The sequence below is a fragment of the Micropterus salmoides genome, unplaced genomic scaffold, assembly GCF_014851395.1.
Source record: "Micropterus salmoides isolate LMB-PRFRI ecotype aquatic unplaced genomic scaffold, ASM1485139v1 Ms_hic_scaffold_7, whole genome shotgun sequence".
Lineage (NCBI taxonomy): Eukaryota > Metazoa > Chordata > Actinopteri > Centrarchiformes > Centrarchidae > Micropterus > Micropterus salmoides.
The window spans coordinates 28,002,945-28,028,551 of record NW_024044459.1 but is presented as its reverse complement, the minus strand read 5'-3'; the positions used below and the strand labels follow the sequence as shown (position 1 = coordinate 28,028,551).

The 25,607-nt window shown below is 41.6% G+C and overlaps 1 protein-coding gene and 2 long non-coding RNA genes across 4 annotated transcripts; 2 read left to right on the top strand and 1 right to left on the bottom strand.

The window, feature by feature from the left end:
• Positions 1–876: 876 nt before the first annotated feature.
• nr2f1a (nuclear receptor subfamily 2, group F, member 1a) lies at positions 877–9,151 on the bottom strand. Of its 2 annotated transcripts, none has more exons than XM_038702693.1 (3): positions 7,869–9,151; positions 5,950–6,474; positions 877–2,113 (listed from the first exon to the last, which is right to left on the bottom strand). In XM_038702693.1, the coding sequence occupies exons 1-3, from the start codon at positions 8,296–8,298 to the stop codon at positions 1,839–1,841; spliced, it is 1,230 nt and encodes a 409-aa protein (XP_038558621.1). In that variant the 5' UTR covers positions 8,299–9,151; the 3' UTR covers positions 877–1,838. The 2 variants fall into 2 exon arrangements, with proteins under 2 accessions (XP_038558621.1, XP_038558620.1); XM_038702692.1 differs by having other exon boundaries at positions 5,950–6,477; positions 7,869–9,148.
• Positions 9,152–9,514: 363 nt separating this feature from the next.
• Positions 9,515–13,665, top strand: LOC119891251. Its single transcript, XR_005442415.1, has 2 exons — positions 9,515–11,054; positions 11,126–13,665. It is a non-coding gene; the product is annotated as an uncharacterized LOC119891251 (long non-coding RNA).
• Positions 13,666–13,895: 230 nt separating this feature from the next.
• On the top strand, positions 13,896–18,948 carry LOC119891252. Its single transcript, XR_005442416.1, has 2 exons — positions 13,896–16,804; positions 17,088–18,948. It is a non-coding gene; the product is annotated as an uncharacterized LOC119891252 (long non-coding RNA).
• The last annotated feature ends 6,659 nt before the right edge of the window (positions 18,949–25,607 follow it).

Sequence of the window (25,607 nt, the reverse complement as noted above, 5' to 3'; positions counted from 1 at the left end):
ATTCTGAATGTATCAGGCAAACCAAGGCCACATCTCTTTCTGTCTCTCTCTCTCACACACACACACACACACACACACACACACGCCTTCCTTCTCACACGTTTCCCCTCTCGTTTGTCTCTGCACTGGCTACATAGTCTCTCTACCCCTTTCTCTCTCTCTCTCTCTCTCTTTCTCCCTTCTCCTTCGTCCTCTCTATTCCCACACAATGCATCACACTTGGTGTTCCTATCGACTGGCTTACATGCTGTAAAATACATTTTCCAGATTGATCACGCATATCACAGCAGCTTTGCAGCGGGGCCTAACCCTTTTGCCAAATGACGCCCACATCAATATTGAGGCATGCACTATCAAGGCAGAGTTTTTAAGGACGAGGGAGAGGGGCATATTGTTTGGTTTGTGAGGAATCACCTTGATTAAGCCACGGGAGGTAGGATGGAGGTGGCTCTGTGTGGTGCGCAGGCTTTCCTTGCTGTCTGGGAAAAATATTAAACATTAATGCGCTCACAGGCTGGCAGAGTGCTCACTGCTGTAGTTCCTCACGTATAGCCTTCCCCTCCTTTGTGTTCACATTGCCAGTTATGTCAGTGGGTCTGTTAAAATGTAAGGTATGCACCCATAGTGTAATTACCACACTTAATCCCGTGTATCGTCTCGTTTTCACTGATATGTGTATTATAGGCAAACAGTGTATTCAGAATTACGTTTCCGTTTAATGGCAATGCAGGATAGTGAATCAGTAACTGTATGCTGCACTTGCGCTTTTCTTTTAGGAACCAGGAGCGCACAGAGACAACAGATTCCCTCATGTGGTTTAAAATAAGCCCGGGCATGTTGACATTTGCATCCAGGAAAATGCTTGAGAATGAGACATCGTTGCCTATTTCTTTTTTTTAATAGTACAGTCACCATCACACAACTTCATCAACCGACCCTTCTGCAAAAAGCTGCATCATGGAGTAAGCAAATTGAAGGCAACAACCAATAAAATTCAAGAAACAATGAAAATTTTCAAGACGAAACAAACAAAATGTATTTGAAATGATATATTAAAAGTGCTTTTGATTTTCATGTCTCTCCTCTTTGACTGATGATCGACTCCACACGCACTCATGGCCCGGGGAAAGGCACCCCAGACGTCCTCTCAGTAAAAATGTCCTGGAGGTCAGTTGGCTGCTGTTGCAGGTCCATCGTATCAATTGGGAAAAAAGTTCAACCATCAGTGGTGATATTGTCATAGCGATTAGACTGTTTCTTATTTGTCTAAATTTCTTTATTTTTCTGTTTTTAAATTCTCACTTCAATTTTAATTCTTGGAGAACATAGCTTCGACAACATATATCGCACTCATTATAAGAAGCAAAAGGTTATATCAAAAAATTATTAGTATAGAATCACAGAAACCCTGGTTTAGAACCAGAAAAAATACAAAACAGAGAGGTACATAGACACAGGACAATTCTTATAATTGCTTGGAAACATTATTTTCCCGCTAAGTCTTGATTCTTTTTTCTTACTGCGCATATGATGTTTTTCATTTTATTTGTATTTTTTTTTTTTTTTTTACAAAAAAAGGAAAATAAAGACTAGTATTTTACAAAATGAAGAGTATTGTTCTTGAAGATGAGGGTGGATTTACACAGGTGTAAAGTCCAGTTCCAATATTTTTCTGTACATAATGTATTCCATATCAGTCCCAGAAGACAGAAAAAAAGTAATGTCTTCCAAGTTTCTCAGAAAAGGTCCTATATATAGTCTTCTTGAAGGAGGATGGGGTGAGGGGTGCTGAATTTTGGTCCTTTTTCCCTCTCTTTTTTTCCACTTTCATATAAGGATCATTGGATGGACATGTAAGGCCAGTTGAAGCTGCTCCCGGATAATAGCATATCCCTGATGAGGGTTTCAATAGGAGTTTTACCTACCAAGCGGACGAAGAACAGCTGCTCGATTACCGACGATGAGACGGTGCGCAGAGAGGGCAGCCGCAGCAGGAGCTTCCCAAAGCGGCTGGGCTGGTTCGGGTACTGGCTCCTGACGTACTCCTCCAGGGCGCACTGGGATTTCTCCTGTAGGCTCTCGATGTGAGCAGCGTCCGACAGACCGCAAGCGTCTAAGAAACACCCCCCCCAACAAAAAAAACAGTGGTTAGGCTCATCACGTTTCTAAAACCCCAAGGTACAACATGTTGTGGGAAAGTCCCCGAATCCAATAGTATTTTGCTGTTAAACTTGAACATTTCGAGGAACAAGTGAAACAATAAAAATATTATATTATTAAAATAGATCAGACTATATCAGACTAAAATATATCAGACTCTCCAGGTCACCAAGCTTGCAGAGAAACACACACAGCTTACAGAAACAGTGACATTAACTGCACATTATCACTTTTTCATTATATTTATTTGAAGTGCATAGAACTCAAATTACATTGCTGACAAATTCGCTTAAAATTTTCTGTAAAAAAATATGAACATGGTCAATTTTAGCCTCAAGTGGGCTTAGCTTTGGCAAGTGCACACCTTGCCATAGCCTACCCAATTTATGTCCTGCAAAAGCACTCTGGTTATCATTCAACATCAGCCCTTACGCGTTATTGACAAAGTGGAATGAAAAAACACACTGGCCAAACATGCTACATCACACTGAGCGAGTGGGACTGTCATACAGAATAAACAAGGGGCTTTCTGCAGGAGTAGGGGATGCACAACTCACTGGAGGAGGATCTGCCTGCTCTTGCAACAATCAACAAGAAAATGGAGCTAAATGTCATGGAAACAGTGTTGTAAGTGTGTAGAGGAATAAGTGATGGGGCAATGGAGCAAAGGCGATAGGTAGGGTACAGGCCTAAAGGTCGCTGCCCTTGATATCTGGACTCAGGGGATTCAAGTATAAGGAAACATAAACGGAGCTGATGAATCTGAAATTACACTGGATGTAATGTGACCTAATTACTCTGCAGTAAGCTGTTAAGTCATTTCGCCGCTCTTCTCTCCATAGACCACTCTTGGCCTGTTTTTTTGATGGAGCCTATAGGACAGGCCGCTGGAAGCAATCAAATTTATTAGAAGAGGTGAAGTCAATAATCATGCAGACGCGACATAAAATGTTAGAAAAATGAGTCTGTGCAACAACGCAGGCGTTTGTTTGGTGCTCACTGGTGGCTTATGAAGCCAGAGTTAAGCATAGACAAAGGCATATAAGGCTTGTTCGTGTTGTGCGGTGTTTTAGCCTGTTATAAAGATAACTGTTTTCCACACGGCCCAAGCCTGCGTGTTCTACTGCTTATGAAGTGCTGTAAACGCAAGCAGCATAATAGCTGGCATATATGGTCCCACGTGGAGTCTAGGCTGTCTTTAAAAGATTCTGTATTGTGCTTTTGTAAAAACTACACACGAAAGACAGCTTTAGTTTTCAATACATTAAACGCCGGACAGAGGCTTTTAAGCCTATTCGTGATTTCTCAGTGCTATAACTCACTATGGCCAGACACAATAACCTTGTGAACCCGGGGGCACCGCTGAGATCTCGGGGTGATTTACTGTGACCTTAGTCCGGCCGGTCAGAGCCCCATGTATGCAAATCCCTTTGGATTAACGCTGAGTGTCCCTTTTAAAATCTACAGCAATCAATGAGGTGGAAATTAATTACATTTTGGGAATTTCTTGTAAACTGTCTAATACGTGGCATGCATTTTGCAGTGCAGCGACACAGAGAGTTCAGAGCATTGCAAGGAATAGGCTACAATTGAATGTATGCGTCAAGAGAAAGCTGGTCAAAGACATCCCATAGTTCTCCATTAGGCCTGACTGCAACCCTGCACCCCACTACCTCAGTCGACTAAGACGTGGGAGCAGATAGCTTCCAGATTTTCAAACGACGATTTCTGTGGTGGGTTTAGCAAAGGCACACACTGCAGTGTGCACGTGTGGATAAGGAGTTAATGTAAGACAATGATCCTGAACTGTGGTGAAATAGTTTAGCTTGGCCACCATTATTTATGCATCAAATACTGACAAGTCTGGCGTTATTAAAGGCAAACAATCCACGCTGGTCTTGGCAAAGTGCCACATGACTTGTTATAGCCAACACCAGTTGTAGCCTATCAACCCAACTAACTGATCTGTTAGAAAACATGTAGGATGTTAATGTGTGTATGAAGTTTCTCTGGGTAATCTGGGGTGAATTAGTGAAAAGCTGTGCAGGAAAACATGTTCAAATATGTCAGTGCACACGGTAAAGCGATTCCAACAGGATGTCACATTACTAAAGTACGGTAACTGAGGCAAATACCTATTTATTTGTGTTAAAACATATATTTACCTCTCAGTATGCCTTTAGATTTTAGCGTGTCAAATTAACCTAGTTGCCAAACCCCATAAGTGAAAAGTAGTTATTATGGTTCCTGAAACTAAAAATCCCAATGTGGTAATGTCATATTCGCCAAAAAAAAAAGGAAAATTGAAAGTTGAAGGTGGTTTAGTATCTTGGAATGTAATCTCTGAGTTCCTATTTACAAGTTTGGTGAGCACTCAAACTTAAACAAGAATTTGGAGAATTTAGAACCTGATTATACACAGGTTATTGTTCCTTTATACACACATTTTAATATAGTATGGGAGAACTGATCAACAATTGTATATAATATAATTAAAAAATTAAGAGAAGTTCATATATGCTGTTTTACATCCCTGTGACGTTAAGTAAATAATAAACAATAATTATTGAAATGTGCTAGAAGACAAGTGTAACGACTCAATATAAAATGGAGTTATGACGCTTTCTAAGGATATTGAAATTGAGAAATATTTCAATATAAATCTAAATCTGAATACCACAGTAAAACTGAATATTCCATCACGAACGTGTCCAATTATAGGATATATACAACTATGTTAAAGAATTTTGTAATGCGTCAAATATGAGACAATGAGGTCAGAACTTTGAGGTAAGTGCATAAGTACTTTGGGGCCTGTAAGTGAGTTTAGACTTTCCTTTTACTTCCCATCATCACCAGGCTCCTTAATATAGCAGTGCTAATGGCACCAAGCGTACACAACCAACTCCAAAATAGCATCTAAATTACGCACAGAGAGTAAATGAGGACCTTTAGGACCTTGCCCTAGTCAGCCATCAATTAAGCTATCAACAATGTAGGTTACTTTTGAAAATTGCTGCTGATAACTTTTCAAAGCGTGTGCGACAAGATAAACTATCCTCAATAACTATGAAAATTAATAGGTCAGCTAAGACGAACCTACAAACAATCTATACAGCAGTGCTGCTCTGTGTCCTACAGAAGCGATGCACTGACACATGAGTCAACTTCATTCATCTTTTTTGATCTCAGCCTGCTAAGGATTATTTCCTGCACCCCCCACCCCAACCAAGACATGTGTTTGTGCACGCAAAACAAGGATAAAAGCATGCACCAACACTCATAAATGCATCAGCTGTCATATATCACCCAGTCATAGACTATTTCATCTTTACGCTCAATTATTTGACACCTGTTCCAAAATTTATGGACACGAACCTACAATCTCTGTCTCGGCTCAAACTCAACAATTATAAAATATTTACATATATGAGATTGTCAACTATGTCCAATTTTAAAAAGCACCGAACTGAGTGTCACACACACACACACACACAAAAAAAACTTGATGCGCTCTCTCAATCTGGCTTTGTTTACACGTCTTATGCTGCGGCTACAACTGACATGAGAATGCATGTTAGTAGATATGTAGCAAGCTGTTGACAAAATACCTATTCCATCGGCAACACAAACATCTCGTAAACTCAGATTTGTGACCAGCCTACACTTGACAGCCATATTCTTGATGCCAAAGTGTTTCGCCCTACGAGCCTCTCTCCCAGTAACATTACTGCAACTAGGCCTCTTTTGATTATAGACATGTTCCTATGTGACATGTTGGACACCCACCTGATGTAAAAAGCACGATGGCCTTGAGGCAGCTGTACTCTGCCGAGTCTACGTGCAGGGTCTTAAGCTTCTCCACTTGCTCCTGGAAGATCCGGATGTGATCCATGAAAGCCACGACGCGGTCCGCGGACATCGGGGAGGCGTGGAGGCCCGCCGCGGCGAGCAGAGGGGCCACATGCAGTGGCATGGAGCACTGGGCTGCGTTAAGCACAAACAACTCGCTCCAAGTCAGCCTGAGAAGGGACACCTGGTCGGTGATCTGCAGGTCGGGAAAGAAAGGGATGTTTCTCGCCCACTCCACGGCGCTGAAGAGCAAGCGAGCCGCCAGCTCGCAGATGTTCTCGATGCCCATGATATTGTTGGGCTGCATGCACTGGCTCCCGTACCGGGACGTCGGGTAGGGCTCGGCCCGCAGCAATAACGAGATGTATCCGGACAGATAGCAATGGCCATTCAGAGGGTCCCCATTCGTCAGCGCGTACTGGCCTGGGTTGGGCTGGGTTGGAGGCATTCGTCCTCGCTGAACCGCTGACAAAAAGAAAGAGAAAAAGAGGAAATGTGCATCCAGGACTGATAAACATTGTTCATGAGCATTACCACCGTCAAGCAAGCTACAGCTAGCCTGTTTCTTCTCAGCAAAACGACATGCACTGAAATCAAAATTCAGTACGCTTTTCAAAACATATTGACTAGTGTATACTGTCTGTAATACTACACTATTCCAGAGATTATTCTATCGACAGCATAAACATCTCATCAAAACAGATGTGCTGTATCCCTCAACCTTCACACTGTTTGCATTTGTATTTAGGGATGAACGCTACATGTACTGTATGCAAAATAAAAATTACTTTTATACAGCAAATACACATATTTTCTGTTATCTAAAAGTACATTTAACACATATACTATTGTGAGTATTTCAAAGCGTAATTGAATAATGCATGCAGTAGCCTACTTATATTATTTTACCATTATATTTAAGTGGGTTTTTGTTTAGATTAATAATTATTAATTGTGGCCAAATATATTACAAATATGATTGATAATTACTGTTAAATGCAATTACATTTACACATTTTACCCACATCAATAGGTCAGCTGGGAAAAAAAGGATTTCAGCTATTGTTTCAGATTAAAAATAAAATATGAATGTCACTCGGTGTACATTATACATGGGTTTGCAATGTGTACTGCAAATAGCAGATTTAACATGAGGGATGTTTGCATGAATTGGAATAAAACACTTGACATAGAGAGGAAAGTTACACGGCCTGTAGCCTAATGCATCAGGCAAAACAATGAGCCATGAACAACTTCAGCGGCATTATTCAGTGTGTCTGAGCTGTCTAGTCAGCATAAGGAGCTCGAGGGAGACGTGGGTTTGTAGTGTGTTCATTTTACATTCACACAGACAGCTTACGAACCCTACTGTACAATTATAAATTAGCAAGATGCATAGAAGGGACTATTAGCCTTGCACACTGTACACACACACACACACACACACACACACACACACACAGCACACACACGCAGACAGACAGACCAACATACATACAGGCACAGACACACAGTCCTTCTTCTGCTCTAAAACCTGTACGTAAAATAGGCCTGTTGGACCGAATGACTTTGCTTGACAGTACTACAATTTGGACTGCAAGAAAAACAAAATAAAATAGTCAGCTAAACGAGCCGCTTTGTTCAGGCGACCTGCATTCACAAGCATAGCTGCTGTGACTGCACTGGCCTTTTACCCCTCTCTCACTAATCATTCATGCAAACATCCCTGTAAAAAACATGGATGGAGACTGCAGTAAGCCCAGCCATATAGCCTGTAACATTAATGCAACATGGCAGCCCTATTCGTCTGCTACTAGGATGAGTAATCATGAGTGGGTTTTAAAATAAATATTCACCTTCCCGCCGCATTCCCACTTTTAAACACTTCTTCAGCCGGCAGTATTGGCACTGATTTCGGTGGTGCTGGTCAATGGGACAGTTCCTGTTGGCACGACATGAGTATGTTAAGTTCCTCCGTACACTCCTCTTGAAGAAACTTTTGCATCCCTCGCAGGTGAACTGGCCGTAGTGTTTGCCGCTCGATTTGTCTCCGCAAACCACACATTCGATATGCTGACTCTGTCCGGAATTTTGACTCCCCTTGTCCCCAGCGGTCCCCGGTGTGGACGGGGGACCAGGCTGGCTGGGGGTCTGCGGAGTGTGCGGAGCCGCCGACGCCGCCTGCTGCTGCTCCCTCGCCGGCTGCGCTGCTGGGTTGGGGCCGCTCGGAGGTCCTCCGGCCACGTCTTCCTGCGGATCTCGCCAGACGCTAACTACCATTGCCATATCTCGCCCCCTGAAAGTGCTATAAAGCGAAATGATCGCCGGTGTTTATGAAGCGTAGAGGGGAGAAAATGAGATCTCAAAAGACGGGGCAGTGCAAAGTCAAATCGGAGAACGCAATCTCATATGGGGTGAGAAGGGGAGTACAACGCGATCAATACATTCAAAATACAGGAGGCGATTCAATAGGCACCCGATCAGGATATGCAAGTATCGGGAGGCCAGTTCCAAGGTAAATTGCAGTCAGCCATTCAGGAATCCCTAATCTTGTAGGAAAGCCCGAGTCCAGACGTAACAAATTGCAGTTTGATATAAAATAGCCACAAAGGAAAGGCAGGGGCGATTCACATGGACGCAGGAACGAGTAAAAAAACCTTTTGCTGGAAAGACACGCGATCCAAAGTGCTGCGGAGATAAATTCCTTTCTCTTTTCTTCCCCTTGCTCCTTTACACTCCCGTCTTCGCCGTATAGGAGGGGAGGAAAAACTGAAGAGCTGGATTTTTACATCTATATTCTTAAATAAACCTCATCATCTCGCCCAGCAGCGAAAGAAAACCGCGTCGCCGAATGAAGTGCCCATGTATAGTTTCACCTCTCTCCAGCAGGAGGAATGGAGATACGATGAGAAAAGATAAAAAAAAAAAGAAGACCAACACCAACAACTAATAGAATATGCAAGAAGAAGGAGAGACCCAAAAATGAATGCGCTTAAACGAGAGGACCAGCAGAGCAATGTTTCCGAAACGGGGGATCTGCGCGAATGTCTGTATATAGTGAACTTTGACACTACTATTGAAACTGACACGTTTCTATGGAGATCGCTGCGCCTTATATGGTGCTCATGTCAAGGAGCCAAGAGAGGGGCTGCTGGAGACTGATAATCAAAGGCGACTGACTGGCCAGAGCCCTGCATAGAGGAGGAGGAGAGGAGGAGAGGGGGGAGATAGGGAGAGAGAGAAAATGGGAGGCTAAGGTTATAGCCAAGCCCTCTCTTTCTCTCCATTGGTTAGAGTCCCCCTCCGTTCGTTCACTGCAAAAAATGTCCATTCCGACAAGTCATCGGGTCTCGTGTTCAAATCTTAAAATGTTATTTTTTGCTGAAAACACAGTAGAACAACATGCAAGTGCAGTTTGCAGAATTCCACTTGTTTCCAATCACAATCCAAGTCGTTTGTAGGTTTCTTTTTTGAAGTCAATAGCTTGAAATGATGCAGAATATACGGGGAGATTCCTTCAGAAATCAACGGCCGAAGTAATACAATTTACGGTGATGAGTCGATTGACGTTGGAAACAAGTGGAAACATCTCGCCCGACGGAAGACCAAGTCTCCTGTTTTGGTAAATGTTAGATTCCCAGACTCAATGTGAACTGAGTGACGTCTGAGGATGGATATTTTTTGCAGTGTTGCCATCCACGACTGAAGGGGCTGGGGGGCTCTGACAGGCACAATTTACATTGAGCTCGCCCCGCGCTGCTATTTACTTTGAAACCTGATTAGTATGGGCCGTCTATTGTCACCAAAAAGAGGAAGAAACCCTGAATAGAATAGCAGAAAAAGCAGGGTAAAGGCAAGGGGGACAAAGCTTTTACGCACGACAAATAAACCAAAAACATGCGCAGCGGCGAAAGGGGCACTCTGTCACAGAAATTCCCCAAAGTTTCAAAATGGTTTGTCTGGGACCGGTATCTTTATTATAAAATTAAGGGATGCCATTATTGGTTAGCAGTGTATTTATGTTTTCGCACGTTGTTTTGTCTTTGGCGTGCGCATTGCGGTACATCCTCGTCTGTAATCAGCACTGTCTCACTGATTAAAACTTACAATTTAGTTCAAACGAGCTTATGAAGGGAAAAAAATGTCAATAAGAAGAATGGTGCATAAAAATCAGTGTGTTATACAAACCGGATGCCGTGCCTGCGGCCGAAAATCTCTAAAATTAGACGGAGCAATACGCAATATTCAAAAATTACTGAGGTCATATAGTCTCCACAATCACTGAGCTGGTGTCACATTATGTCTTAATAATGACAGTAATTCAAAATCATGTGAAGTTGCTGATAATTTGCATGGGGATTCCGGCTTTTTTGTATCAGGGTTTCTGCAGGCTCACTACCTCTCCAACTCAAAAATGTCTGGATCGCGCTGCCATCTAGCGTACATTGTACAATTACAACATAATATTAATGCATGCACAAGTCATCAGACATGAATTTTTTAAAATGTAAAAGGTGATTTCAGAAATAAAAAAAGCCCCAATTTTTGGTATTGTTTTCGCTCGTCTTTTTTTTGACTTTCTGAAAAGTACAGTCTTTTGAAGTTAAGATTGCAAAACGGAGAAAACTTTCAAAGATCAATTATACATATAGATTATATTACAACAAAATAAAATATAGTCCCAAAAGTACAATAGCATGGTGATTGCATGTGATTTAGATATAGATTTAGAACATATATCCAAAATGATGTGCGTAAATCATCTCGAAAAACATAGTAATACACCCTATAGGAAAAGAATAACGTTTATAATATATCAATACAATTATTGAATAAAAATAAACAAAGTTATTGTATACAGATCTTAAACTACAGAGCGATATAGCAGATATAATGGAGCGTAAATATGCAAGTGCCCCCTTTGGAAACGCATAGGAGGGATGGGTTGTTTTTTAAGTATTCAACAAGAGAGCTCTCTCTCCCGTCCCTGTGTCGGACACTCCACTGAAACTCCCCGGCCATATCTCCAGCTCTTTGAAAAGGTGAAACCAATAAGATTAAATCGGACAAAGAATTTTTTCTGTAAGTGTATCATTAAGATTTAACTCCACAGATTGGAAAGAGGCTCCGCGGGAGAAGAGGAGAGTGAGAGGGACAGCGAATGGGAGCAGGGTAGGGGCTCTAATAGAAAGCTGGGAAACGGCAAGAGAAAAAGGAGAAAGTGGACAGCAGGACATTAAAAGAAGAAGCACCGGCGGCGGCGGTTACTAGCAGAGGAGCGGCTTTCTACCTGGATAAAACCAGCCATCAATAAGGCAAGTACAATATTTATTTCTCACTTCTACGCTACACACGCGTGGCTGTAAATGCAAGCCTAAATTCTCTGTGGCACGCCACATGACCGTTAACTTTAAACCATGTAGCCGACCCGGACGGTGTAAGAGTCACAACTTTTTAACTAGGGGAGAGTCGCGTCTTTTCTCCACATTATTACCGATCACCGACAGTCGTTTGCCCGTTTTTGAGCTGTCCTCACTGATTTGTACATCAGATAGTAATGTTATTACAGGCTGGTTGTAGTGCCGCTGGACGTGGGAGCTTTTTTTCGTACGTCCCGTGCACCTCACCTGCTAGGCTATTTGTTGTTTGAACACATAATGAAAAGATCGATAGGAGGCTGTTTGTCTCAGCGATAGTGTCACCGAATAAAAGGCTGATCAAGGAGGCAAGCCGTTGCCCATCTTTTACACTGCTTTCCAAGTGCCAGTTTAGCCACTATACTGTCAGATGCAAATGTTATAGATTGGCAGAAAATCTCCTGCACCAGAAAGAACGCATTGTGTGTCAGCACAGGCTGCAGTGAGGAAATGTAAGATGACAAACACTGTGATTTATCAAAGCAGCATTATTGATGCAAAGGGATTGTAATGGAAACTGATATAAAATGAATGATGTAGCAATGTAGGCCAGGTTAACTTATTCCAGGACAAACTGCACGTCAATCAGCTTTGTAAAATAGCCTTATATAATAACATTTAACCTAATCCTCCTGCTGAAGGTTCATGCTAATTAATTTTACGTGAGCCAAGTAACATTTATCTCTCATGTCCAATTTATTAAGTATACTACCTTTCCTTATGTGAACAAAATATGCAAGGCTTCATAATATGTTAACTTATTGAAAACCTGTAAACAATCACATTAGGCTATCACTAGATTATTAAACACGTCTTTCAGGAAATGATGCAACTGCGCATTTGCATCCACCTTACATATAATACTTTGCTTTGCAGCAGATACTTAGTGATGTTGGAATATTTAATTTTAATCTGACTTTTTCCATTTTCATCTAAATTGAATAATCACAAATAGATTGTGTAGGGCTGTTTAAATGTCCATTGTATGGTAGTTTTGTCAAATGACTTTATTTGTTCAACATTTATATAAATCACATAACATTTTTAGCCAAATCTATAATGATTAATAACTTACACATATATATTAGGACGTTGTTATGCTCGCGAAATGCAGTTCAATACAGCTGAAACCAACAAGCAGCGCAATCAGTTGGGAAAACAGTGAGGTCACAAGTGCAAGGCCCCCAATAAAACAACAGATGACTACAAGGACGCGTTTTAGAGCATTTAAAAAGATGCAAACAGATGTAGCTTAGAGATTTATAAATGATCGAGGGTCTGTTTATTATTTATTGCATGTAATCACATCAGGGTTATAACCATAGCATATAGCAAAAATGCATTGTAGGAGGCTGATCGCCTCTCCTGTGTACACGGGAGTGTTGTGTTTCTGGACCCCGTGCTAGAGGCCCACATACAGCTGATGCTGATCCCTGCGACTTCAACTGTCTGCCTGCAAAATTACAAGCATTCAAAACAACCAAAACGAATCAGGTGATGGACACCTTTAGGCGTGGAGCTATGAGCATCGTTGAACACCTCCATGGTGGGTCCTGGCTGTTTGTTTGAATAACCAACACCGATTAATAGTCAAGTCCAGCCTGTGTGGAAATAAGACACAGCTGCAAACCTTCTAAATAACTTTACACTTGTTGGACTGTGCTTCTGTGTAGTATGGAGTAGTTTGTCACTAACGTTGGTTTCATTAATAATTAAGTCACATAAGATTTAGTAAGTAAACACTAAAGCGCTGCAGACAATGGCATTACACATTTTCACCTGTTATTTATTGTAGATGCTCATTTGTAGATTGTTTTTCACCGTTATATACATTTCCCGAGCACGTGAGCACACTAATGTAAGGGGAATGTGTTTTATATTTGGAAATAAAACTGAAACAAGACATAGATGCATACTATCTTACACCATAGCCTACATGTCACATTGAGAATAGCTTAAGACGACACGTTAAGTCCCATGACTATCTTTCAACGATATGTTTTGAGCAGAATTTGTTTTTGAAAAAGGGTTCACGGATTATTTGCTTTCGATGTGTGGAAGCAGTAACCCTGCATTGGCATAATGATTTATGCTGTTTTAGATGGGCAACAAGGGCGAATGACATTTAAAGTTCTCGACCTGTTTGAAACAACTGTGATTTTGACATGGTTTTATAAGTGAGAACTTAGCTGCTACAATAAAGTTAGTGTAACTTTTCTCCTCTTCAGGCTGTACTTAAAAAATGGCACTTGGAAAAAGGGAGAATTATGACTGTGACCAGCGCTAAACACAGAACAAACACTGACGATATCACATATCATATATTTGCATGTCCCAATAAAAAAAATAATCTAACTAATTCTTATGTTTGACTTGGAGGTTTTGTTGTTTTGAGTGGTTGTGTGTTGAAAGGGGAGGAGGGGGTTGAGGGGTGTGTTTGCGGGGGTGGGGTAGGGTGGTGGTGGTGGTGGTGGTGGTGGTGGTGTGGGGGTGGGGGGGTGCTTCTTTTTGTCCAAATCTGATCCCCAAATTATTCCGGGGGCTCAGATTGGTGTGAAAGGGACGGGAAGGTCACTTGAAATCGCCTTTTATCCGCTGGCTTTTTTTTTTATGGATCAGCAACTTTCAATAGACATAATCTAATCGCTCTTAATGGAAAGGCCATTCGTGAGAAATAGTGGAAATATCGTTGAGCCTATAGGCTACAGCCATTTAAGACCAAGCATAACAGGCAACAAGAGTTCACAAAATAACATTAATTATTAGGCTACTGGAAACTGGAAAGTTCCTCCCCAAAACAGGGAAAGTTTACTTATCAGTTTGAAACCGACAAATGCAGACAGCAATATATATTCAGGGTAGATTTAACTTTTTGTGTACTGTAATTCATCATAATATTGCGTATGCTTATTATTTATTATTTTTTTCTCCAAAATGACTGAGCTTAATTGTAACATTGCATACTCTCCAGTCATCCTAGTTTGAATGTAGATATTATTGTTTATTTCCTCATTATTTTTAATATGGCCTCGCGTCTCCAGAGATTTGAGATCCCTCGGTTTAAGAAGGGATGAATGAAAGTCGCTTTCCAGAGTTTTTGCATCCCAGAATATAATTGGGAAAGTCACTGCCGTTTTTGTTCTCAATTAGGTTTGAGGTTGGAGTTAAGTTGGAGGGACTGCCAGTTTAAGCTATGGGCAATAGCTTTATTGCTCACTAACCATCATTTCTTCAGAGCCTATGTGCTAATTACTTTGGATGGTCCCAGAGACAGAGATTATAAATCCATTAGCACCCAAACCTTCGTGGTTCCACAGTGCAAACACTGTAATTTCGTAGTACACCAAAAACCAAAACTTTAAGCACCAGAAGCAATGAAGGGAAACAGATTTTCAACAACGTGTGTAGTCTACTTCTTAAGGTAGCCTAGCGTATATCAATCAGCAGCAAAGGGAAACACACAGAGTAAACTAAGCATAACAGAAAATTAACTGACAGGGAAAAATGTCTTATCAGGCCGGTGGTTAAGTTTAAAAACGTTTATATTAGGCTACTATGTCAACTTATTGCAGTATTGTAATCATAAATGATCAAAACAACACCGTTTTTATAGCTATTGTGAGTTCTATTTTTATGCAAGTTTGAGAAATCATTTATTCTTATTCCCTGAATGCCCGTGAAGTATCCAGGGAGCGATGCAGCCTTAAGGAAAAAACTGAATTAAAATAAGACTTAATACCTGTTTGACTGCATTTAAAGAAGGCAATGAAAAAACCGGGACCCAAACGGGGGTGCGCGAAGGCATCTCACTCTTAAAGTAATTTATTTCAGGGAAACCGGAGGGCAAAGGTGGAATTCTTGAGAAATTCAACAAGGATAAGGGAGCTTTAGGAATTCTGCACGCAGATTACCTTTCATCCCATCCTCACATTATCCGACAACACACAGTAGAAATATAGCTCAGCGACAAAAGAGCGAGATTACCCTCCGACACAGAGGAGTGCAAAACAATTTTTAAGAAGTATTGCGATTATTAGGGGAGCGAACAAGGAGAGCGAGAGAGAGAGAGAGAGAGAGAGAGAGAGAGAGAGAGAGAGAGAAGAAGGGGGGTCAACATGGTGGAGGAGTGATGTGTGCTTTCAAAGAGCAAAAAAAATGACAAAGCTCACGGATCATTAAGTGTCCTGTCACTGGTGTTGTGGATTGTGGATCCATCTATAAGTTTACCTACCTTTATATGCTGGCCTAAATAAATATATATATATATATATATATATATATATAGTGTGTAAATTTAAATCAAACACATATTAATCTGAGCAAAGATGAAGGAGGATGTGATTGTTTATTGAGACATATAAACAAATTACTTATCTTTCTCTTAAGTACTTAACTATAATAGATTGTTGTTTAGACTGCTGGCTATGATGCCTTGCAATGATTGCTGACACTGGGTCAGAGTTTGACCCCCTTTGTGGTTGAACTTGTTTAACTTTTGTTTTGTAACTAAATGAGTGGCATCACATCAGTACTGCATCCCCCCCCCCCCCCCCCCCCCCCCTTCCCCAAAACCAACACACAGCAGGGTCTTAATTAGAAATGTAGTGTAGCTGAACCATCAGTATGCTGGAGATGAAAATGACTGAGCACACTAGTTCAGTACAGAGAGAACAGAAAATTATTTCCCCACAAACTCTCAGAGGCAGTTTGAGTGAAAAACATTAATTTGTTTATGTTTGGCAACCTTGAAAATATTTTGCGCCACAAAATGCATACATATAGGGACATGAAGCAGTAATCAAAATTCTACTTTCATTTCTACCCTCAGAAATAACTGTGAAATATAATTTATTATAATGCTAAAATATAGCACTGATTAACCAACACAGCAATTGGGTAAAATATCATTTTTTTAAATGTCATACATTTCTAAGTGAAAGCACAGTCAAAAAAAATCTTTAAAGCAAAAGACACCCCTCTCTCACACCCCCACATACGCACAAAACCCCTCTTGAGATTTTCTGTATTTTCATTTGAAAGGTGTGTGTCTGGTGTTTGCATGTGTGGGCACATGTGTGTAAAAAGACAGTGAAGAGAAGGTGGCCTGTGTTTAGTGTCCAGACCTGGCAGATTGTGACCTTATCAATGTGAAACTCTTAAGATAAATTATTCATAGCACCTGTTTGATGTCTCCGGCCAAAGAATGACAAAGGTGTAAGATTTAAGATGCATCTCAAAGCCATGAATATCAGCTACCTGTCTCTTTTTCAGGGCAGAAAAAAAGCGAAATAGGCTGCCCTTTCCTTAAACAAGAAAAATGAACAATTTGTTTCCTAACAGAGGGTGCAGAAGAGAGCAACCAGGGAACATTGACAGTAAGTGTATGCTAATCTAGATTTGCAGATACATTAATAAAGCTCAATAGTAACTCAATCTACCATTTTCAGTGTGAAAAGGTGTGGCTGTCAGCCATTGTCTTAATGTCATGTAACTCACAGGTGTCCTGTGATTATGTCGGTCAGTGAAGCAGGCCACCTGCATTTCCACTGCATGCTGTATCCTCACTTTAATTTGAAACCTGAAGCAGAGTTTGTGTGAGTGATTCAGTGGGGCTAACCTTGCCCTTTCTAACTGAGTTTGTGTTGTGTCTCCTCGCAGGTAGAGAGCGACATGGCGGCCGGGCGTTCGGAAACTCAGTAGGACGTGTCTGTGTGGTGAGAGGACTGACGCTGGGATGAGATGAAATTTATGGCGAGTGCTGTTTGATTATAGGACAGTGACGGTAATACCACTCCTTAGTATGAGTGTTGGGATCACTTGATATGACAGCCCTGCACTGACAAGCTTATTGTACTTAACCATGCATGTGGTAAATATAACATTAACGGCAAATTAATAGTCACTCCCAGAATAGATTTAAAGAGGCTGCACTCTGAATTTTATTGCTCAGTTCACATTTTGTCTTTTCACTAAGTACATTACTGGAGTGTTTATCAAGTACTATTCCAAGCTTTTCTACTCAGAAATGAATCCAAGCATCCGGGAGCCCAAATTCTTTCTCAATGGTTTGTTTTGGAAAAAAACACAGTATGCTTTTTGGGAAACTGGCAGCTGATCTTCTTCATAGCTAGAGGTCAACATAACATTCAGTATTAATAAAACAAATAAGACTAGGATGGATATTAATGGTGATATATACAGACGTACTGCGCATGAGCTTAAATTATGTGTGAACGTGCTGAAGGACAGCAAAGGAGAGATACTCTCACACATGTTTGTGTGTTTACTTGTCTGAGTGTATGTGTGTGTGTGCGTGTAATAGCCAAGTCGGTTTCCCTCAGATGTTCCTTTGACCTTTGACCCCACAGTTGGGGTCAAGCCCTGACAAATGAGATGGTCGAGTTCTGGCCAGAACTGCAAACATTCCACACCAATCTTATGTCCTCCTCCTCCCCTCCCCTCATATCCGTCATTCCTCACCCCTTCACTCCTCTCAGTATGTCTCTTCCACGACTTGGAGAGAGTCAGAGTCATTACAAACAAACATGTTTTATTGTATTTGCTGTGGGAATCTTACAGCACACACCCTTCAAATTAAAGAATTACAACATTGGTTAAATTTAATGTCCCCGACATCTGCCTTGTTCACAGAAGGAAAGAAAACAAAAGAGTGTGATCTTAGAGGAGAAGCTGTGTCAAAGATTTGGCTATTACAAGCCAGCACTTTGAAAGCACACTGTGTGCGTTTGGAAAGCTTGTCAGTGATGTCAAGGATGAGAAATGTTGCAGTGTGGTTTTTTACACACGCTGCTGGCTCTAGCATTTCCGGCAACATTTCTCACTCTGCCTCCCTCACACCATCCACTCTGCTGCAATATCCCCACATTTTTCCATCCTTTCACTCCTTCCCCTACCCTCCCTGTCCATGTTCACCTTCTCTCTGCTCTCTGACCACTCTTGCTCCCTTTACCCTTCCTCTCTGCTGCACCATCCTGCCCAATCTCAGCCTCTCCCTCCCTTCTCTCTCCACCCAGCACATTCGCCCCCTCCCTCCCTTTTTCCTCCACTCACTATTTTCTTCTGATTTTCTAACATGCCGTTCCACAGAATGCTACCACCTGTGTCTTTAAGGGGAAAAGGGGGGGTATTGGTATTCCTCTTCGGAAAGCTGGTTAAGGTAAGTGGCACCCTCTATTACAATGACACGCCAAATAATGCTTCTGCTTGTTGTGTTACTGTAGTCACTTTTTTTCATGGAATGACCCCGGCTTCCTAAGCATCACCACCTTCCATCAGAGCTCTGGCTACAAGTCACTGCTGTAAAAACACACACAGTCACCTCCGATGAATGTCAGCAGAGCAGCCACGGTGCCACAAAAGGAGCCTGGAGACCAACAAAGCCGGCTGATACAGTAACACAGAGTGGATCACACTCTTGAACTTGCTTTCATAATGATGTAATACTACTAAAAGGCAATGCAACACAGAAAAGATCTTAATAAAAACACATCAATCCCAATATGCGTGTATGTGTATTTTTCTCTCTTCACTCCCAGTTGAATTGTGATATCATTTGATGTTGTCTGTTATGTGATTCATCGGAGGGTACAGCTGCTTCACATGGATCTTGGCCTGGGCAGGACTGTTTCCTCACAGAGCCGTTGATCACATGACTCAATCTCACGGCTAGATCTGAGCTCTAATTGGCCGCGCACTGGCGCATCACTGTGGTGAATCTGGGTGCATGTTTACAGCTCTCTGCTTTGAATAGTAAAATGGTGGGTTGTGTTTTGCCTTCCTAGGTAAGAGGGCAGTGAGTTCAGTGTATGTCTGTGGGTGGGGCCTCCTAGAACAAGGGCTGTTGTTATGATGATCTACAATGCAAAATAATATGTCATCACTTGGACAATGCACATAGCTCTGACATTGAAATGAAACAATGCAATGCCACACAGTGAAGCTGTGCAGCAGGAAAGGTAAGAGAGGAATTTCTGGTTTCAGTATGTGCATACATTACTGCAGGGCTCCAGTCTCTTACCGATTCCTCTCTCTTTCTCACTCCACCTCATGGCCCTGTTTCTCCCTCCATTCATTCACATCCAAATTATGTCCACGCATTAATGACCAGTGTGTGCCTGTATGTCCAGTGTAAATAAATAATAAAGCTCTCCTATCCCCCTCTCATAACCATCAGCCATAAACTTGGTGGGGTTTAAGCAGGCAGCAAGCGACATGGAAAATATGTGTAGGCGTATGTGTGTAATCGTGGTCATGTCCATGGTGCAGTTCAGCTGATTGCGTTTATGTCCCTTTCCTCCTCCTCCTGCTCTGTATGTCCACAGGCAGCTCAAGGATGTAAAGGAAGGGCTCAGAGCCACTTGATTCCCTGCCACCACCCACCGTTACCCCCGTGTTACCAGAGCGTGGATGTCTGCCCCTGTCCCCCAGAGCCTTAGTCTCGCTCTCCCCCACCCCTCCTCAACCAACATGCACCCACCAACACCCTCCACCCACCCCGACTCCCAGTCTCTCCACCTCCCTGCCTCGCTCCCTGATTCAGTGTGTAAAAGCGCCCCCTGAATGATGGATTACTGTGTCACCGCAGCCTGCGAAGGATTAATTTGTTTCATTGATTTCTCTTTAGGCAGAATGCCAGCGTCTGCCGCTTCCCACCTTTTCCCCAAGACTCGCAGTTGTAATAGACGGTAATGGCCTAAGACAAATCAACCCATTTCTTGTAAAAATAGCACCAAATAACCCTCCCCACCCTCCAGCCTGCACTCTCCTCAAGAGCACATTGGGGAGCGGTGGTGGTGGGGTATCAGGGGGTGTTCGATTCATCCTCATCCTCTATCACTCTCTCTGGCTATCCTTCCCATACTACCTTCCCTCCTTATCCTGTGCTGAGCCAGAGGAGACCATCCAGTCACTCTAACAAAGCCATAAGTCTGCCATACTTACAGCTCCCTCTCAGGCCTCACAATGGATGGGTAATGACAGCGCTGTCTGGAGGGGGCTGTGGGAGTTGGGCCATTCTCTCCAGTAATGGAAGCAGTTACTGCCATTCCCTATACACCTGGAGGAACAGCTAACTGTTAACCACTGTGATCTATGGCATGGCCTTACCGCACCAGGCTAAGGTTGAAGGGTTGTACTGACAACACTGAATTAGGCCATGTCTGCACAGCACCGTTTTTTCTATCTCTGCTATGTTGCATGAAGGTATTCTAATGTACGTTGAGAGCTATGGAAAAGCATTGGAGTTATTTATAAACAAATCTGTACCAATGAATCAGTGTTGGTGCAGCTCTCAGCACTGCAGACTGACAATCCAGCATTCCTGACATTCACTGATTTAACGCAGACATAAGATGCTGCCACATCTTTACTACCCTGTCACTGCTTTGAACGATGGGAAACCCAAACTGCCTGTAACATTAAGCACACCACTACAGGCTGACTGTCCTCGAAAGCTTTCCAATCCCACAGAGATTTACGAGCAGAACCAGATCCATTAATCCATTGTTGATTTGCTGTGGCTGCCCTGCGGGGTTTTTGGGATCAGATATCATACAACGCTGAAACTCACCCGGTTACGAAGCAGGGTAGACTGTAACACCCTGACCAGTGCTAAAATCACTGCACCAAGCACTAAAAAATTAAATACAAGTTTATGTTTTTAATTTTTTTAATTCATGGCACATTTGGAATTCCTGCATGTCTACCACCAGCCTACTCACACACCACCTGACAGATACATGCACTTTTGACAGAAATTACTGTCACTTATATTAAAAATTACAACATAAACCAGAGTGACAATCCATAGATGGCTCTGTATGAGTGAGTTAGAGCTGGTATGCAATGTGATAATGACCCAGGCTGCAGGGAAATCTCATCAGCTCACTGCAATCAATTTAACAGTGTTTACAAAGCCACGGGCTGGGGTTTGTGCTTGGGGACTGAGTACTGGTCACCTGGCCTCCCACTAGATCCCCCTGTTAAGCTGGCCTCTCCTGGGTAAACCTCCGCAAAGCCTCCTCATGTCTGACACCACCAGGCCCTTCAAATACTGCTCTCAGACAGAGGATTAGGTAATCTCAGCATGATAGTGTCTTTTTCTCTATTTTTATCATTTTTTTCTCCCTCATTGTCACCCTTTCTGTACTCCTGCATTCTCATGCCTTACATTCTGCCCCATCTCTCTCTGGCCTGCTGAAGTGCTTGTTCTACTCAGGGCACATCTATCCCCAGGGGTCCTTACATTCTTAAGTGCCTCCAGAAAAGGTTAGTTGGCAGGTAATTGTCCAGCTGTAGTCAGGCTTATCTTAATTGTGGGTTCTTCAGTGCAAGCTATACTTCCTTTGATGAAGAGACTTACAGTATGTGGAATAAAGGGAGAAGAAAGGAGAGTGGGACAAGAAAAGGATGTACCATTTTAAAGTGTATTTGATATGTTTCCATCAGTTGTTTGTACTTTGCACATTGGCAGTGGAAAATGAACACTGTGTCAGAGTTTCATCTAAAATCTGATCTGAAAATCTAAAACCTATTTGGATATGATATAATAGTATTCTTTTATACACTTTTTTGTGTCTATTATTTTTTCGAAATGTTTTGTCTGTGCATCACTGGATAGTTTCCATTATAAGAAACTCAATGTGTTTTGCCTACTGACCCTACACACGTATAGTGAAAAAAGGAATGCTGACCTCACAATGTTAATACAAATGACTTTACACAAACATCCATGCATACAGTATATATACATATATACACACATATATACATGTATACACACACACACACACACACACACACACATATGTATATATATATATATATATATATATATATATATGTGTGTGTGTGTATATGTATATGTATGTATCTGTGTGTGTATATATATATAGTGTATATGTATATATGTATGTATGTGAGTATATGTATATATATATAGTGTATATGTATATATGTATGTGTGTATATATATATATATATATAGATATATATATAGATATATATACACACACACATACATATATACAAATATATTTATATATACACATACATATGTGTGTGTGAGTGTGTGTGTGTCCATATATATAAATCCATGTCAATAGAAAGCTTTAGGGGGGTTAGTGTTTGCATTGCCCCAGCCAAAGGTCATGACTGACCAATAAAATATTTCCAGAGCACCATCAATAACTCCGACATGCAGACTAATACAGTATGGGATTGTGGTTAGGGGGAGGAAGCTTGCTGTGGTTGCTGCGAGCAGAATAGATGAGCAAGAGGCCAAAAGGTTACTGGACAGACTTCAGCCCCCTGCCCCTGCACCCTCTCATATGTGCATTTGATAGCGACAGGGGCAATTATAAAGGTATACTTCAGACAGGTCAAATGGGAGAGGGCAAAGTGCAGAACCTTTAAAGCACTGGCTGGAGTCAAAGGTTAGGAAGGACATAGGACATCATAAGGTGCCGCTGGGCAAGGGGTAATGGAATCAGTGCTATAAAGACACGGAGTGATGAGGAGGAAAAAAAGCATCATCTCTTTTCTTCATTTATGTGATATTTTCATAGACAGAAAAATATCAGAGCTGCTCATGACCAGACTCTCTAATTATGACATTAAATACTGTTTGGCTTGACTACAGTAACTACTTGGTTGGTGTGTTTGTGTGGTGTGTGTGTTCATATACTGTATGCTGTCCGAGGAACCATCAGGCTTCATGGCTATTAAATATGAATAGCCCAAGGTCAGGGAAGGTTGTGGCATGCATTTAGCACCAGTGACCAATGCGAAATGTAAAGGTCAAAGTGGAATTGCCTGAATCGGAGCAATACGACATTTGCTCGTCCACATTTATGCATCCCATTGGCAGTGATTTATGGTAGGAGATAAGCATACAGATGGGAAGAAAACACTCTCTTTCTCCTATCCCGTCAGACTCTGTAAATACACTACTCACTCATATCAATCACCATGTCACAGTGAATCGCCACTGTATGCTTCCTGCTCAGATTAAAAACTGCCTTTGTCTTGCTCTGCCTTCTCCCTCCAGCTCTGTGGAGCACACTGGCGGTATTGTTGCCATTTCACAAGCTCTATATTAGCATCAAACAGCTATGGTACAAAAGTAGTGAGTAAGTTCAAGTCAGCGGTGTGCTTTAGTTGTGTGCCATTTTCCACGGATAGATTCCATTCTGTATCAATCATACATTACAGAAGGTCCTAAATTGCAAAAACACTGAGGAAAAATGTTTTTTTTTTGTTTTTTTTTTACCTTTCTTATGTCACCAAATGCTTTTTTAATATACTGTTGCCTCACTTTTATTTCTAGGCCTTGTAGAGGCCAATGTGTTATAGTAGCTTCTTTTAATGTGCTTCCATGAATTTAGTTTTTGTATAATAAACACAAAAGACAACCACCCCACCCCCCAAAATACTATATGCTGTTATTTTCATCAGAATTCCAGGGCATTTAAAACAGTTCAGGTTGGAGCAGGTTTTATGCTTATAAAACAAATCACTGCTGATTAGAATCAATTTCCCGTCTGCTGTCCTCTGCAGGATAACATTCCTGTGCTGCAGCCAGACAGGCTGTTCAGCATTTTGCAGGAGCAGCCGCTCTGGGGGGGCCTTGACTGGGCCAGCGATTAACTTTGTATCCCGGCTTTTAGAATTTTGTAGGCCTCTTGAACATGAACATGTTCCCCATGTCCCTTTGGCTTCTTAAATGTGAAAACCAGCCCGTCACTGGTGCACCACAGCCTTTGTGAACTACCCCCAAGTGGTTCAGAATCCAGCCAGAGAAAAGTCCAAAAAGAAAACATGCTTTTGAACTGCCAGCCAAAGCGGAAACATGGTCTAGTAAGCTGCTTTTTAACCTGAACCATAAAGACCAATTTTTCCTTTCCTCCAATAGTAATAAATTAGCTCTTTTCCTGTATTAAACATATTATGTTTTCCATTGTAAGATCAAAGGGTGATAATGCGCGACACCATAGGCACCAGTGTATATTACCTGACATTTTCTGTTTAGTTCTCCATCAGTCTGCATTTCGGCTTGCATGCAGCTTCAATATGACAAAAACCTCTTTAACAGAAAAACTGCAGTAGCCAAAGTATAGAATGTTTCTCATCTGGAAATCATGTAAATTTCATTGAGTCAACTGTAGAGGTCAGCTTTGAGGATCAGATTCTTACCATTTTAATACCAGCAATGGCATTTCTCTACACACCAGCCGTTCCACCAGGTAACCTTCCCGCTCTGTGAGAACAACAGTTCTAAAGCCTGTTTAAATACAGGACAAGTTCCTGACGATCTGTCACATTCATCTCTATTTCCCATTCACCACGGGGCATTTGAACCACATCAGAATCTATTACCACCATGCAGATTCAGCGCCCGCTGACAATACAAATCATGATAAGATGGAGCAGTGACTCCATAAACACCCTCGCTTATATATATTATATATATCACATCATATGAGCTGGGCAGGATAGCACATCCCACTTGTGATCTATGTGATCGTCTATTTATATGGATGGACTAAGGATAGGGATATCATTACATCTCTATCTGTCTTTAACCTGTGTCTGTTACTACGCCATTCAAACAATAGATATAAATAGTTGTGTGTGTTTATCTGTGGGAGCATCCATCACTCAGCAGGATACGTTCCAAATCAGTTGCTTGTGTGGAGAGATTTATTCTGTAATGCATCAAATCAACAGACCTTTACAGTAAAACATTATTTTATCAATAGGCCTGATCAATAGTGCATGCAAGACGCTGTGTAATTATTACAGAGGTCTGTATCAATAAAACTCTCAGGCATGACCTCCTGCCAAAGGCTATGCAGCTGGGAGTCACACAGTCAAAGAAAGGTTTGTGTCGTGGCCCTGAGATGTTTGATTAACTGTACATAAGGTCATGTCTTTGATGTACCATAACTTATCAGGACATCTTGGCTGAGATGAGAGTCAGACAAGGAAAGTTTTAAAAGAAGTGACAATCAACTGCTTAGCAACACATTTAAAGCCAAATGTCTATGATGCATTTTACTGACCAGTTAACACGGCAAGGTCTGTTTAAAAACTGCAGTGGTTTGTGCATAGCGTTTCCTTGCGCCTCTGAAGACATTGGAGCTTATAAATGATAGAGAC

Coding starts and splice junctions, on each gene's coding strand:
- nr2f1a (XM_038702692.1), bottom strand. CDS start 8,298: ATGGCAATGGTAGTTAGCGTCTGGCGAGATCCGCAGGAAGACGTGGCC. Junction 6,478..7,868: donor AGTGGGAATGCGGCGGGAAG/GTGAATATTTAT, acceptor TCTTTTTGTCAG/CGGTTCAGCGAGGACGAATG. Junction 2,114..5,949: donor CATCGTGCTTTTTACATCAG/GTGGGTGTCCAA, acceptor GGTGTTTCTTAG/ACGCTTGCGGTCTGTCGGAC.